Below are 16,810 nucleotides of genomic sequence, written 5' to 3' on the forward strand. Positions count from 1 at the left end.
CCACCCATGTGGGAAACCAGGAAGGAGTTCCTTGTTCCTGAGGGCATTTGGGGAGTAAACTAGTAGATGGAGGATATCTCTCCATTTCTCTCCAGTCCCCCGCCCCCATCCCTCTGGTTTCAAATAAATAAATAAATCTTAAACAAATCAAGAGGCAGCGTGACCTGGTGGAGTAAGCAGTCAAGTGGAATTTGTGGATCTGATGATGCCACTAATGAGCTCGGAGACCTCTTTGAATCTCTGCTTCTCTCCTGTAACTGGGGCTGTTAATAGCATTTCAAGGAAGGGGGGGGGGGCATAAAATGCAATAATGTGTGTCCGGAGACTTAATGTGGTGCCTGACAGTGACTGCGCCTCGGGACATAGCTGCTGTATCAGAAGCCTGGATTTTGTTCAAACGCCTTTGCATCACGGACAGATCCGTGGCTGTGCCTTTGCTGGCGTTCTCTGTACACCAGTCACAAGTGATGTGTGGTGTGGCTGGCTCAGTGCCCACAGGGAGATGCTCTCAGCGTCTCTGAGACACTGCAGGAATATTTTATAGCCAGAAGCTGAATCCCAGCCCTGGACAGCCAGGTCGGCCACGGGGCAGGGAAGACAAGTGTCTCGGGGCAGGTGTTTGCCAGCGTGCTGGAGATGCCACTTGGGACGCCCACATCCCAGATCAGAGTGTCTCAGTCTGCTCTCAGTTCCAGCGTCCTGCTAATGTGCATCTGGTGATGATGGTTCAGGCACTTGGGTCCCTGCCACTCCCATGGGTGCCCTGGATTGAGTTCCTCGTTCCTGGCTTGAACCTGGCCCAGCCGGGGCTACAGTGAGCATTTGTGAGCAAAACCAGCGGAAGGAAGATCTCTCTCAATCTGGCTTTCAGATTAATTAACTTATTGCTGAAAAGGCAAGATTCTCTCATAGACTGCAACACGAAAGCAAAGGGATGGTAGGGGCTTTTTGCCTGTCCCCATGTGAGAAAATGAACGCGTCTTTCTTTTTACTCCTTAGGCTCGCACACATCACTCAGCCATTCCAATTTGGACCCTTTTGTTAGAAAGATCTGGTCTCCACTGTAGGAGGGAAATTTTACAGTGGGATTCGGCTTGATTGGTTAACTTCTTGGGAGGAGAATGGGTGCCCCTTATTCTTGGGTGCCCATGAAAGACGGGCACTATCAATATGGGTGGGAGCACCTGTGGTGAGGCCCCCCAAAGTAACTGGAGATAAGAAGAGTAGGGAGATTTGGGGTGCCTGCCTTTTTTCTTTTTTTTTTGCACATTGGCAGAAGTTCAGTAAATGAACTCATAATACAGGAAGACAGTCTGCCTTGTTTCTTTTGCTTTTAGTTATCTCTAAACATTAGAGGAAAATCCCCAAATTATAAACACCTGTATGCTCCCTGTCTGCTTTTGGAAGTATGTTTCCATTTAGAACAAAGATTTGCTCTGAGTCAACGAGCTGTAAGATCTCTCTATACTTGTTTTGGGGGAAATTAAAATACACACATAAAACCCACAAGGAAAGCATTACCCAAATTTAATTATGGTAGTAATCAAATCCACAGGATTTGCATGAATGGCCTTTCTGTTTGTTGGATAATCACACAAATCAGTGTGTTGGTCTCCATGGTACCACGGGTACTTGGATGGGCTTCGCTGGTCTTCCCTGGGCTGACGTAGGTGAGGCACGGAAGCCAGTCTGGAGACGGTACCAAGACTGCTCTTGCCACCCGGCATTGCAGACTTTCTGGCAGCTACGGGCACTCGAGCAACATTTTATTGACTCCATTTGGATTTTCATTTTTGTGGTTTCCGCCTTGCTTTTTTATAATGCGTACCAGTCTGTCCCTCTCCACTCACTTACACCCGAGCCATGCCTTTGAGAAAGCTGTCTCGTGGTATACAAAATCAGATCGTCTCGGGAATCAGGGCAGTAAGTGTATTTTTAGGTATTTAGACTAAATTGGCTGGGGCGGAGAGCTTAGCTTTGGGCATTTTTTTTTTTCCTGAAGAGATCATTCTAGTTTTGAAGTTATCTTTCTTTAAAATGATAAAAGGGGGTTAACCTTATAGCAAAACATATCGTGACAGGAAACCTGGAATCAGATCTGTTAGGAAACAGAAGTGTCATTTTGTGAGTTTTTTTTTTTTTTAATGCACAACACCCATTTATAAAGAAGGCTTCCCTTTCTCAGGTATTGCCCAAATTGATGTAATAGATTCAAGAAGAAGTCTCCATCCCTACTCCTTGGAAGGCTCCTGGGAGGTGGGAACAGGGCAGTACCCCTTGTTCCTCCCTGTGTAGATGACATTCAGTCTCCTAGCAAGAGTGCTTATTGATGTTGCAGATGGACCAGATACCCCAGGGCAGCAGAAGAGCAAAGTGTGATCCCTGCAAACCATGGGAGCAGTCAACCCAGCCCAAGGGCAGCTCTCAAAACCAGCCTGGAATGAGACAAGTAGAAAACAGAACAAGACTTAGACCACAGTAGCTCCTATTAAGAGAAAAGCGGACACTTGCAGAACAACATGGCATAAGGCACTTATGCATTTAAGGACATACAACAGCTAATAAAATGGGCAGATTGGGATGGAAGAGGCAGGAGGGAAAAAGAGGGACTATAAGGAAACAAGAGGGGCCTTGTGCAGTGCCGTGGTGACAATGAGGACAGAAGACAATGAGGTGAGGGTAGTGAACAGCCAACACCCGAGGGCCAAGTGTGTCTTACAAGGAGACTCCTGCAACCTTTGCTTTACAGGGGCTGGGGGCCATGGTCAGGTAAGTCACCATTCTCACGTTTTAGTCATCTTAGAAGAACCTGAGCATCTATGATTTTAATTTTTTGTTATTTGAAAGGGAGAGATAAAGACAGAGACAGAGACAAAGAGAGAGATCTTCCATCTGCTGGTTCACTCCCCAAATGACTGCAATGGTCAGAGGTGGGCCAGGCTGAAGCCAGGAACCAGTAACTCCATCCATGTCTTCCACATGGGTGGCAAGGACCCAACCACTGGAGCCATCTTCTGCTGCCTTCCTAGGCACATGAGCAGGCAGCTGGCTTGGAGGCAGAGGGCCTGAGACTCAGAACTGGCACTCGGATTTGGGATGCTGGCGTCACAGGTAGCACCTTAATCTACTGTGCTACAGTGCTGGCCCCTCCCCACCAAGAGTCTTTTTTTTATTAACGTGCTGATCTCCTGGACCCCAGCTTCAGTGCTTCTGATTTAATTGGGCCACAAGAGGCTACTGGTATTGATACATAGGAGAGTTCCCATGTGGTTCTGTTATATAACCAGGGTTCAGAACCACAGAGTGAAGTTACTTCAGAAGAGGAAAGAAATACGCATGCAGCAGCAAGTGAGAAGGTTGCCAAATAAACATGAAATGGTTGCAAAATTCATGTCTTCCTCTCCTGTCCCTTCAGGGTATCAGCTCAATTCTGCAGAATGCGTGGATATCCGCTTGAAGAGAGTGGTGCCTGACCACTACTGCCACTACTACCCTGAAAATGTAAAACCCAAACCCAAACTGAAGGAATGCAGCATGGACCCTTGCCCATCCAGGTTTGTGTCTTTACCCACACCCCTTGTACTTTAAAAAGAGACGAATCAGCTACCAACAAATCAACACATCAATAAAAAAGTACAAGTCAATGCAAGGCAATACAGTTCCAGTTCCTGACTTTGGACCTGGGCTGGTGGCAGGTGCCGGCATTCAGATGTATAACCACAGCCAGTAGGAATGAGGGTACAGTGGCTAGCAGGGTCATTCGGTCTAGCTGTCTCTCTTTTGTCCACAAGCTCTTCTTAATGAACCTTCTTAAACATTTCTTCATCCCAGCTCAATGTCTAGTTCATCAGCCAGTGATAAGTGTCTTTCACTCAAAATTTTAGCTTTTAAACTAGGTCATCCACAACCGTGTCTTGACTTCTGAAAGTGTTCACATTAAATTCGGTATAAATAATGCATTGTGCAAGGAAGTAGAAAGTTTGAATGCCAAAGCAGAAAAGCTATGCATGAAATATCCTGCTGCATAATTTAGTACCTGCTGACTTGGATTGCCTGGGGAAGTTTCCTGGCTTTACTATAGTATCTTAAAATAACACCACAGTATCAAGTCCCAGAATCCCCTAGTTATCTGCCAGCCGGCTAAGGCAAAAGCGTACAAGTAAAAAAGGAAGCATTCTCTGTGGGCTTCATTTCCTGTCACTGAGCTGCCCATTTCCTGTCATCTTGGTTGGACATAATTGTTAACAGGGACCTTTCAAAGGGCAAATTCTGTGAAATAAAGTGGTTTCATGAATTTCCTACTGACATGACCGTGTGTTAATATCATTAATATATTTTATCAGAATAATGATGCCAAAAAGAAATAAGCAGATTTATCCAAATTAAGAGAATATTTTCCTTTAATTATTATATCTAGAGTTCAGTTTTCTATATTTCCATATACAAATCGGGATGGTTTGTGTCAGGGATCTTTCTGAAAGCTAAAGAGATGGTAGTTGAATTGTAGGGAGTGGTTCATAATATTTGACATTTTTAGTTTTCCATTTGGAAGAACTCTTTGTCTTGGGATGTCAAATCTGAGGCAGGCAATTGATCAGTATGTTCATTGACTTGGAAATTATATTCTCACCATGGTTTCCCTTGTAGTGATGGATTTAAAGAGATCATGCCCTATGACCACTTCCAACCTCTGCCTCGGTGAGTTATGAGTTTCTTTGTCTTTCTGTCATTTACTCTAAGTGATTTGCAAGGAGCTGTAGCATCTGTAGGCAGAGTCTACAATGTAGGAGGGAGGTAGAGCCTTTACAAAGCCAGGGACTTCCACGCCACCGTACGAAGGGTCTTTCTAAGAATTGGACGAAAGAGGATGCCTCAAATAGTGATGTTTCCCATTAAGCATGTCTTATGTCTTAGATAGCTGGGCTAAAGCATTGAAACTGATCCAAAAATTGAATCCCCCTTTACACCTAGGTGATCAGCATGATTCTTTTTGACTTTGAGATTGTAGGAACCTTTAGTCGTGTTACCTGTAGTTTAAGGATGCTTTCCTGCTCTCTCCCCTTTTATAATTCTCACAGCAGATTTATGGAAGGCAACTAGGGCAGGTGTGTTGCTCCCCTTGGTTCAGAAGAATTAGGTGCCTCCAGCTTGTGTGTGGCAGTTAGGATTAAAGTCTATGTGACTCCAAGTCCTGTGTTCTTTCCTGTCAAGCCACAGATGGCACCTTGAGGCCATGCTTTTTACAACCAACTTTACAAACTTGGCACAAACAAGAAAACCACAAGTAAGTAATGTATTTTTATTTTTTTGCTTTTGAGCTGGGAACATAACCCTTGGACTGCCTGTTCCGTGTCCTGTGGAGGAGGGATCCAGAGACGGAGCTTCGTGTGTGTGGAGGAGTCGATGCATGGAGAGATTCTGCAGGTGGAAGAGTGGAAATGCATGTATGCACCCAAGCCCAAGGTCATGCAAACTTGCAATCTGTTCGATTGCCCCAAATGGATTGCCATGGAGTGGTCTCAGGTAGGCATTGGTGACATGATGGTTAGTTCAATCTCAGGTTTGAAGGGGATATCTACAGTGTGCCCAACATTGCACTCTACAGAAATTGTGGATGGACTTGATACCTACTCCCAAAGAGTTTAGGAAGACAGATGGAGACAATGTAAGAAAGACCGCAAGCATGCATGTAGGGAAGAATAACTGGTATGAGGGACTATAGAACTTCTGGAGGGAAACCTTTGTTGCCTCATGGTGCTTAACTCATTTTTGAATATTTATAGAATTTAAACAAACAAGACCGAGAGAGAGAATCATTGTGGGTGACAACTCAGAAGAGGTGGCTGAGCTAAGCCAGGAGTGGTCTGAGGTAATGACAAGTTGGGGAAGACCCTAGTTCTTCTAGCTTGAAGAGAGAAGTCATTACCCTAAGACTGGAAGATGAAAATGAAAATGATGATGCAACAATAGAAGCGTGACCTTCATCCAGGAGTTAGCAAGAAGCTTCACAATTTTGTTGAAGAAAATAGTATATCTTCAGGAATTGAGGCAACCTAGCCTAACACTGGGAAAGACCAGAGGCAGGCAACCTATTTGGAAACCATTAAGGGGTCAAGTTATGGGAAATAAGAAAAGAGAAGAAAGGAAACATCCCAGGGGTAGGACAAGGCCTTATTGGCTTAGATTGGCTTAGATTCCACTTTTTAAAAAGATGATGCAGTGAGATCAGTCAAATATGGAAAATACAGGCCTTGGCATTTCGTATTTTCAGCTTAGCCTTTTAACTTTCTAGATAATAAGACATTACTGATCTAGCTCTTCTGAGTGATCTCTACAGATTTAGTTCAACACATACATGTAATAATGTGAGAAACAGACTCACCCGTCCACTCTAAGGGCAGTCTCAGACTAAGTACAGCAGAACGAGGCTTTATTAACCATCTTGCAAGACCAGGTGCCTGGTGGGCCAGCACACCCCTGGTAGTTTGCAGAAAGCTATTTTTCCCTAGCATACAGGTCCCGCCCCCGTTCCTCATTGGCTGAGTAATACAGTGTTACAGTCTTCCCTGCATTTGCTTCAGCTGTTCTGACCAATCACATCCTGTTTGCCTAAGAACTTTCATATGCGTGTAACCTAGCTGTTGTGCAAGCTCCTCGTCTACACACAGCTAAACATCTCACTTTGAAAATGAACCAAATGCGACTTCTCACAGTTCATATAGGTAGTGATCTATGTGCTCAGTGTTGATACCGGGCTAGGAAGCTTAGAAGCCAGGAGCACAGAAGAGGGTGCACAGACAGTTCTGATACTGTGTGTGAATGGAATCAAGGATCCAGCCCTTCAGGGATACACAACTGCCTTTGGATTTCTTTTTTTTTTTTTTTTTTTTTGACAGACAGAGTGGATAGTGAGAGAGAGAGAGAGAGAGAGAGAGAGAGAAAGGTCTTCCTTTTTGCCGCTGGTTCACCCTCCAATGGCCGCTGCGGCTGGCGCACCGCACTGATCCCAAGGCAGGAGCCAGGTGCTTCTCCTGGTCTCCCATGGGGTGCAGGGCCCAAGGACTTGGGCCATCCTCCACTGCCTTCCCGGGCCATAGCAGAGAGCTGGCCAGGACGAGGGGCAACCGGGCTAGAATCCGGTGCCCCAACCGGGACTAGAACCCGGTGTGCTGGCGCCGCAAGGCGGAGGATTAGCCTGTTAAGCCATGGCGCCGGCCTGCCTTTGGATTTCTTAAGGCAGAACCTATCAAATCATTTTTGTTCACACACCCCCAAAAGAAGTCTGGAAAATGTCATGCCGCACACATATTTAGGTTGACATCTAGACTTTGTATCACGAGTTTAAATAATGGCAAAGAATATAATTTCCAATGTGCTGTGAATGCTGACATTCTAAAATCAAAGTACTACAGCATTTTAAAAAATGTGCCCAGTGGAATCTAAATACCATGATGATTTCCATTCATTCTATCATTCATGTAAAAAACACACATGGACAAGTGCTTCTTTAACAGTTTGTATACTTGCCCATTTTTCCCCCTTGAACTCAAATTTTCAATCTGCTCTCCCCATAGAATTTTGTCATGATGTCATGGATGTTTATGCTTTGAAATCTTTTATTGATTACAGTATTCTGCTTCTCTCCATATTTGTATAGTGATTGAAATTAATTTATTATAGTTTCCTGTGGGCAGAAGACCAAATTGAGTTATTAAATTTAATTTTAATATACAACCAAAACTACATAAATACATTTCAAATTCTGGTAAATAATTATAACTTGTGAAAGGTAGATTGGCATTGGAAATCAGTCTTTCTAGAAGATAAGTCATGCTTAAAAAATAGTCTATATGTACACTGCCAGAATGAGACAGGAATTCAGCAGTAATTTTGTTGTTAAGTGTTGCTGTTGAGTTCTTGTTTTTTTTTTTCTTTGTTTGTTTTACATGTACACACCATGAAAGTTTGTTGACACAAATAAATAGACTGGCATGGAAGAATTTTATTTCAGCAAGGTCATTTTGTTCCTTGAGCTCCTGAGTTATATGCCAAAAATCATCAAAAATGACTTTTAATGATGTGATGGCTGAAAATTGGATTAAGCCCTCGCTCAGTTTTGTTGAAAGCTAAGAGCCAGCTCGGTTGCAAGAGGATTTGTTACCCAGTCATTAAGGACTTTTGCTTTCTCAGCTCCTGCTCCCATGGCTTCCACAAACTGCAGAGGCGGTTTGGAGCTCTGTGCAGTTGCACCACTCCCTCATCATTATCATCACTTTATCTTCACTTATCTAGAAACAAAGGATTATAAACCAACCTCTCTTTCACCATACTTGGCTTCTAATACTTTTCCTTTTTTTTTTTTTATTTTTTCCCAAAATCAATCAAATGCATTCTCAGACATGAAGGTTCTCTATCAGGGAGTATATATTCAGCTCTAAAGAGGAGTGACATTGGGGCCGGCGCCGTGGCTCACTTGGTTAATCCTCCACCTGCGGTGCTGGCATCCCAAATGGGCTCCAGGTTCTAGTCCCGGCTGCTCCTCTTCCAGTCCAGCTCTCTGCTGTGGCCCGGGAAGGCAGTGGAGGATGGCCCAAATGCTTGGGCCCCTGAACCTGGCTCCTGGCTTTGGATCGGAGTAGTTCCAGCCCTTGCAGCCATTTGGGGTGAACCGATGGAAGGAAGACCTTTCTCTCTGTCTCTCTCTGTCACTGTCTAACTCTATCTGTCCAATAAATAATGATAAAAAAAGTAAAGTGGAGTGACATTGCAAACACTAACTGCATCATTGGGATGAGAGTCCTGTGTCCCAAAGAAACTACTTAGAAGGAGACCCCAATCCCTTGGGTTGAATAGTTTTACTATCAAGGGACTTCAAAAGTTTGAGGACAACTGAAATTAAAAATTAGACAATTTTTTAAAAGGATAGATTCTATTTCTCAACATAAGCTCCATCAAGTTTAAGACATTTTTATAAGCCCTGATACCAGCTGGTTGTTTTGTCCATCCCTAAAAAACTGAGGGTCCTGGAAATTTAACAAGGCACATTCAGTCCTTTTTACTTTATTAACTTTAAGGATTCCCCTTAAAGACTTTTTAAGATTTGGAAACAAAAAAAAATCAAAGAAAGCCAAATTAGGACTGTAAGTTGGACTGTAAACTCTCACAACATGTCCCATGTTGGATGAGGGGAGTAAGACTGGAGCATTGTTGTGGTGGAGAAAGTCTCTCTGCTGAAATTATCCTGCAAATTTTTCTGCAAAAGCTGTGTCTTTCTCAAAACCCTCTCAGAAGGAGCATTCATTGGCCTTCAGAGAATCAACAGACAAAATACCTTGATTGTCCCCCCCCCAAATTATTGCTGAGACCTTTGCTCTTGGCTGATAGACTTTGGCTCTGAGTGGGCCACTTCCACCTCTTGGTAGCCGTTACTTTGATTGTGCCTTGTCTTTAGGAACACACTGAGGAAGCCGGGTTTCATCTCCTGTCACAGTTCTTGCAAGAAATGCTCCAGCATCTGATGCCACTTGTTTAAAATTTTCATAGAAAGCTCTGATCTTGTTTGTAGCTGATCTGGGAGCAATAGCTATGCACCCACAGAGCAAGGAGTTGGCTCCATTTTCATTCCTCAGTCAGAACTGTGTGAGCTGAAGCCATTGAGATGTTTGCGGTGCTGGTTGGTGTTTCTGCTGTTCACTATTGCTCCACTTTTTTTTTTAAGATTTATTTATTTATTTGAAAGTCAGAGTTACACAGAGAGAGAGAGAAAGAGAGAGAGAGAGAGAGAGAGGTCTTCCATCCAATGGTTCACTCCCAAATTGGCCACAGTGGCTGGAGCTGTGCTGATCCAAAGCCAGGAGCCAGGAGCTTCTTCCAGGTCTCCCACACAGGAGCAGGGGCCCAAGGACTTGGGCCATCTTCTACTGCTTTCCCAGGCCATAGCAGAGAGCTGGATCAGAAGTGAAGCAGCCAGGTCTCAAACCGGTGCCCATATAGGATGCTAGTGCTTCAGGCCAGGACATTAATCTGCTGTGCCACAGCGCCAGCCCCAGCTCCGCTTCAATTAGGGCACGAACAAGATTAGTTTTCCTCTCACATACTGATGGGATTCTGCCACTGCAGGTTTCCTCTTCATCATGTGGTCCCTTCCTTAAATGGATTGTTTATTTGCATATGGTTGATTGCTCTGGAGATATTGTCCCCATAAACTTTTCATAAAGCATCAATGGTTTCATCATTCTCCTGTCAATTTGATGTTTGTTCTTGCTTTGATTTTTACCAGAATTCATGTTGCTCTTTGGAGAAGGCTGTTTCAAATCGCTTCTCATCCTGCTTACTGACTCAAACTAGACCCTGTTCAGACAGGTTGCAACAAGTCAGTATGAGTTTATTTGAGTGCAAAACAATTTTTGAAATCCATGCATAGCTTTTGATATTTTTGCTGTAATACACATTTCCCAACAATTTTGTTTTGAAGGTCTCTTGTGTATTGTTTTCTCTCTTTGGGCAGAATTTTTCCTTTCTTTCTTATCCACTATGAAATTAACCTTTCAAGATCATATACATCTCAAACTGATAAGTTTGGGGATAGGTGAGTCAGTTTTTTAGGCAGGATCTAACTTGCTTTTTTTTTTTTTTTTAAGATTTGTTTATTTATTTGAAAGGCAGAGTTACATAGAGAGGAGAGGCAGAGAGGCAGAGAGAGAGAAAGAGAGAGAGAGAGAGAGAGAGAGAGGTCTTCCATCCACTGGTTAACTCCCCAAATGGCCGCAATGGCCGGAGCTGTGCCAATCCAAAGCCAGGAGCCAGGAGCTTCTTCTGGGTCTCCCACGTGGGTGCAAGGGCCCTAGGACTTGGGCCATCTTCCATTGCTTTCCCAGGTCACAGCAGAGAGCTGGATCAGAAGTGAAGTAGCCAGGACTCAAACTGGCGCCCATATGGGATGCCGGCACTGCAGGTGGTGGCTTTACCCGCTATGCCACAGCACCGGCACCAACACAGGGTCTAATTTCAAACTTCATTCAACTCATCACAGTATTTGTTCAGTGTACTCACAGTGGCCTGGTGAGATAAGTCTCCCATGATCCTGCCCTTCTGGAGATGTGTGCATGCTGGGAAAAGACCCCTGTCCTTTGTCTGCAGAATTGACACCCGGGCCTCAGCAGGGCTGGGTACAAGGCTCTTACATGGGGCTGGCATTGTGGCACAGTGGCTTTAGCCACAGCCTACAACACACGCATCCTATATGAGTGCCAGTTCCGGGTCTGGCTGCTCTGCTTCTCATGCAACTCCCTGCTAATGCACCTGAGAAGACAGTAGAAGATGGCCCAAGGGCTTGGGTCCCTGCCATTCTTGTTGGAGACCCAGATGGAGTTCTAGGCTTCTGATTTGGGCCTGGCCTGGCCTGGCTATTGTCTCTATTTGGGAAGTAAACCAGTGGATGGAAGATCTCTCTCTCTCTCTCCTCCTCCTCCTCCTCCTCCTCTGCCTTCCAAATAAATAAATAAATAAATAAACCTTTAAAAATTCTATTAGAGGCTCTAGAAAGAATCTTGCTGCTGTCTGGAGCAGCAGCTCAGCCTTGGCTTTGAGGGAGGGAGCTGGCTCATCTGTCCAACGCAGATGGAGCTGCCGGCCTGCAAGTGTTGGGGGAAGGGTTAGTGAACTCTCCTCCAGAGCTGGGTCTGCCTGCAGCAGGACCACACAAAGACACATCCAGAAGTGCTGAGCCTGACGTTGGAACAGGTTGGAGGGGACTTTTCAAGGAAAAAAGAACATAAAACACAGATATTGAGAATTGAAGTGAATGCTTCTTTAAAGTAAGAAATCATAGATTTGGAGGCCAGTGTTGGCGCTCAGTGGGTTGAGCTGCCACTTGCAATGCTCATGTCCCATATTGGACTGCTGGTTCCAGTGCACTCGGGAAGGCAGCAGGTGATGATTCCAGTACTTGGGCCCCTGCCGTCCACGTGAGGGACCTGGGTGGAATTCCTGGCTCCTGGCTCCGGCCTGGCCCATGCATTTGAGGAGTGAACCAGCAAATAGAAGATTCTGTGTGTGTGTGTGTGTGTTTGTGTCTCTTCCTCTCCTCTCTTGCCCTCTTTCTGTCACTCTGCCTTTCAAATAAATAAAATAAATCTTAAAAAAAGAAATTATACAAATCACAAAGATGGCAACTCTGGACTTTAATAATAATGTGCTGGTATTGTTTCATTCATGGTAACAAAGTGGAGGGCAGAGAGGGAACTCTGGAAGTCTGTGAGCCGTGTCTATGCAAACACGGAAAATAAGTAAATTATAAAGTAAACATAAAAGATAAGCCCTAAAAATCTATTGATAAAAAAGTATGCACACATCCACCAAGATATTTAAATAAATTGCAAAGGTAGCCCAGATTTTCACATAATATGAAAACATTCATAAACAAGAGAAACTTTCAAGTCATAAACAAGTAATTCAAGAAAAAATGCTGACAATAAAAGTTTTACAAAAGTCAGAAAAACATAGGATAGTGTACTTAATGAATTTTAACTGCCCAATATTTTTCTTATGAAGGTATTTCAGAAAGTTCATTAAAAAATGGAATTAAAATATGTTATTTTTGTTGTAAAAAATTTTAGCTACATGCATAGATTTTTCATAATACATATTTTCTTGTGAAATTTTTTGAAGATAACCCACATACGTGGATTTCAAAATTCTTTGCACCAAAATAAACTTACTTAAAAATTTATCTATGTATATATTTATTTATTTGATAGAGAGAGAGTGGGAGACAGAGAGAGGGAGAAGGAGGGAGCTCTCATCTACCAGTCTACTCCCTAAATAACTGCAGGGGTGTGGGATGGCCTGTGGGATGCTGGGAGATGCAGATCCATCCCGGTCTCCCATGGTGGCAAGGACCCAACTACTTGAGCCATCGTCACCTGCCGCTTGCCAGGTTGTGCTTTAGCAAGAATCTGGACTCAGAAGCAGAGTCAGGTCTTCAATCCAGGCAGCCTGGTATGGGTGTGATGCCCCAGCTGCCGTCTTAACTGCTGGGCCCAGTGCTCACCCCTACACTTACCTTTTAATGCCACTTCCTGCGAGCTTTTGAAGTTTCCCTGTAGTGGGCTGAGTACATCTTTGAGGATCTCTCAGTTTTGCGAGATGGATGTCTATAGCCAGCATAGGAAGAAGTTCAGACACATTTCAGCGTCACAAATTGTTTTTGGGTAATGTCACGTTAAGTTTTTAATCAGATTTGGGGAAAACCTGTCTCAAGTTTTTTTTTTTTTCATATTCAATTTCATATGATATAAAATGTTATATAAGATTTCAGGGCATTTTGATTTTGGTTGCACTGTGATCTCATCTTAATACTTCTGGAATTGAGGATTGGAAGGAAGCTTTGCAAGGGAGGATCCTGTCGTACAAGCATCACGGCAGGTCGGGCTCCAGTCCCTTCCTTACTTAATATTTATCCAAAGGTCTTTTGTGTTTAACACTCCTCCAGCTCGGTAGCTCTTCTTTGCATATGATAAATGATACGTTTGTGCATCTCCTCAGGAAAAAAGAAATTCCCTGGCTCCTTTTTCTCTCTTTGAAGTGTACAGTGACTTGCGGCCGGGGGTTACGTTACCGGGTCGTTCTGTGCATCAACCACCGTGGACAGCACGTCGGGGGCTGCAACCCACAGCTGAAGCTCCACATCAAAGAAGAGTGTGTCATTCCCATCCCATGCTATAAACCCAAAGGTAGGTTTGGGCTGCGTTTTAATTCACTCTAATATTTCAGCTCTTCCATTTTAATTCACTAGCGTTCTTAAAAAATTTGTCTTACTGAAAAATTGCAATAGATCCGTCCACATAGAGAAAGACATTGGACACACGGAATTTATCCATCTGGAGGGAACCCTGAGCTGCTGTCGACTTAGGACAGATAGAGTGGCTCTCGTCTGCCTAGGCTTGTGCTAACATCGCCTGATAAGATTATGGGATGCAATCCCTGACCTGAAGAGAAAGGAGGAAGATAAGCAATAGGAGAAAAAGAAGGCACGCATGGGAAAGTGAGGACAGCAGAGTGGGAAGAGGAGGAAGAAGTGGAGTGGGGAGGGGGACTCTCTTCTCCCAGGTTCGTTTGTCCTCTCTGTGCTTTTTATAGCTACCTGCTATAGGTGTAGGTTTCTTGAGGGAGGAAGGAAGGATGTTAGCTGCATCACAGGTCTCGGTAGATGGAATCCATAGAGGCTCTGAGCTCCCGGTTAGGTCGAGGGAATTTAGATTTCTTTTTTCCTGTGCTTTCTGTTTGTTCTCCATGAACTTCAGGAGTGGGTAGAATACGTGGGTAGAAAGTCTCAGGGCTGGCACCATGGCTCACTTGGCTAATCCTCTACCTGCGGTGCCGGCACCCCTGGTTCTAGTCCCGGTTGGGGCACCAGATTCTGTCCCGCTTGCTCCTCTTCCAGTCCAGCTCTCTGCTGTGGCCCGGGAAGGCAGTGGAGGATGGCCCAAGTGCTTGGGCCCTGCACCTGCATGGGAGACCAGGAGGAAGCAACTGGCTCCTGGCTTCGGATTGGCACAGGGCCATCCGTAGTGGCCGATTGGGGGGTGAACCAACAGAAGGAAGACTTTTCCCTCCGTCTCTCTCTCTCTCACTATCTAACTCTGCCTGTCAAAAAAAAAAGAAAAAGTCTCAATACCATCTCTTGAGTATTCGCCCCTCTCTCTACATGATTATTTCCATATATATCAGCAGAATACTTCCAACCTTCATGACAAGGATCTTTTCTTCTTGAGATGGAAAAAAAAAAAAAAAACAAGGTTAATCCCACCCTCAGTACCTTGGAGAGGATGCCGAAATTCTCCTTTGTGATTTCTGGGTTTAGTAACCATCCAAATACCCTCATAACCAACCGTCTGAGGAGGTTTTGTTGGACTGGGTCTATTCTGCAGGAAAGTCACTGTTTGCTGTGACAGGTGCACAAACTGATCATGTGACTGCATCAGCAAAATCTTTTTTTTTTCGTTCTTTCTTCGCTTGATGGGGCTTTCACAGCCTCCTGCTTAGAGTCTTCAGTTTCTCTGGGCCACCCCGAGTGATTTTGTTTCCACTTCCTTTGTAACTAGATTGTGTTTTTCTTTACATCTGCCAGGTTAATTGGCAATATTCAATAAGAGTTTGAATAAGCCATAACACAGCCTCTTTTACCTTCCAGTATTATTCACCTTCCTGTTTTTTGCATTTCTCTAATAATATCTGCAGTCAATCAGCAAAAAAAAAATCGTGGCAAAAGAAAGCAAGCTGATGTGGTTGAAGTTCGTGATTTAATGTGTAAACACTAGAAATTGGTGTTGATTTACAGAAGGCGTTTTTACGTTAACTTTGAGAGCACATTTAATTGTATCATGGGATCATGTGGGTTGTGTCTTAATAATGTATTATTTAAAAAAAATACTACATCATGTATCGGAGTGCCTGGGGTCAGGTCCCAGCTCTGCTTCCAATTCTGCCCTGGGTTGGAGGGGAGGGGAGGTGGGCGGCAGATGATGCCGTGAGTTTGAGCTCACATGGGTTCTTGCCGCCCATGTGTGAGTCCTGGGTTGAACTCTGAGCTCCTGACTTTGGCCTGGCCCAGCCCTGTGTACTATGGGCTTTTGGGCAGTGAACCAATAGTTAGAATCTCTCTGTCTTTGCTGTTCAGATAAATAAAATTTTAAAAATGCTACATAAATTTTTATTCATTTCAGGAGCCACCTGTGCTAACATGCATTTGAAAAAATATAACCTGTGCATTTAAAATCTCCTGCCAATAATGACTGTGTATCAAACTTGTTTTTGACTAATAGTAATTAAGTTTGTTGTTTATGTCCTTTCTTTTCTTAGAAAAAAGTCCAGTGGAAGCTAAATCACCTTGGCTGAAACAAGCACAAGAACTGGAAGAGACCAGAATAGTAACCGAAGAACCAACGTGAGTCCAGGATCTGTTATGGGTGTAATCAGGGCATGGCCAGTTAACATGATATATGTCATTTTTGTACTCACTGGAGTACAGTAATACATTCGGTATCCAAATGACCTGGATTTGCAGACTCTAGAGAGCTCGAGCTGGCTAGAGTTTTTCTTTATTTCACAATTCAGCAATCCTGCTCTGGCAGTGTCTGTGAGAAGTGCAGAAGAGAACAGTGTTATTTAACTCAAAGCAGACCCAGTGGTCTGTTACAGTGGAGGGGTCAGGGATCATTCCTAAGTTAACACATAGGGTTTGACCAAGGACCATCACAGTATTATACAAATAATCCAATCGTTCCATGGTTAAGTCATGGCCCAATTGCTGAAAAACCAGCTGAGCTGAAATGTATCAGGGTGCCCGTGGCTGCTGCAGTACAGGGTTGTGGAAAGCGCATGGTACTGGGAGTCGGGAGCCTAGAACCACCCCCACTGACTGTGTGACCTTGGCCGAGTCTCCCTCTCTGTGCCTCTCTTCCTCCTTGTCTATAAAAAGGGAGGTTGGGCGTGATCTCTGCACGGTCCACTGCAGCTGGAAAACCCAGTGACTACTGTCCACATGTGATTTTTTTTTTGACAGGCAGAGTGGACAGTGAGAGAGAGAGAGACAGAGAGAAAGGTCTTCCTTTGCCATTGGTTCACCCTCCAATGGCTGCTGCAGCCGGCGCACTGCGCTGATCCAATGGCAGGAGCCAGGTGCTTCTCCTGGTCTCCCATGGGGTGCAGGGCCCAAGCACTTGGGCCATCCTCCACTGCACTCCTGGGCCACAGCAGAGAGCTGGCCTGGACGAGGGGCAACCGGGCTAGAATCCGGCGCCCCGACCGG

General features: G+C 44.4%; 1 protein-coding gene across 2 annotated transcripts in view; it reads left to right on the forward strand.

The window, feature by feature from the left end:
* The window catches only part of ADAMTSL3 (ADAMTS like 3), a 390,931-nt gene that overhangs the window by 234,582 nt on the left and 139,539 nt on the right, over positions 1-16,810 (forward strand). For both annotated transcript variants that reach the window (XM_062206333.1, XM_062206332.1), the window contains exons 11-15: positions 3,416-3,554; positions 4,648-4,698; positions 5,319-5,523; positions 13,586-13,733; positions 15,862-15,946. In XM_062206333.1, coding sequence (XP_062062317.1) covers positions 3,416-3,554; positions 4,648-4,698; positions 5,319-5,523; positions 13,586-13,733; positions 15,862-15,946 — 628 coding nt within the window. The remainder of the gene's footprint in view (positions 1-3,415; positions 3,555-4,647; positions 4,699-5,318; positions 5,524-13,585; positions 13,734-15,861; positions 15,947-16,810) is intronic.

The sequence above is a fragment of the Lepus europaeus genome, chromosome 11, assembly GCF_033115175.1.
Source record: "Lepus europaeus isolate LE1 chromosome 11, mLepTim1.pri, whole genome shotgun sequence".
NCBI classification, from domain to species: domain Eukaryota; kingdom Metazoa; phylum Chordata; class Mammalia; order Lagomorpha; family Leporidae; genus Lepus; species Lepus europaeus.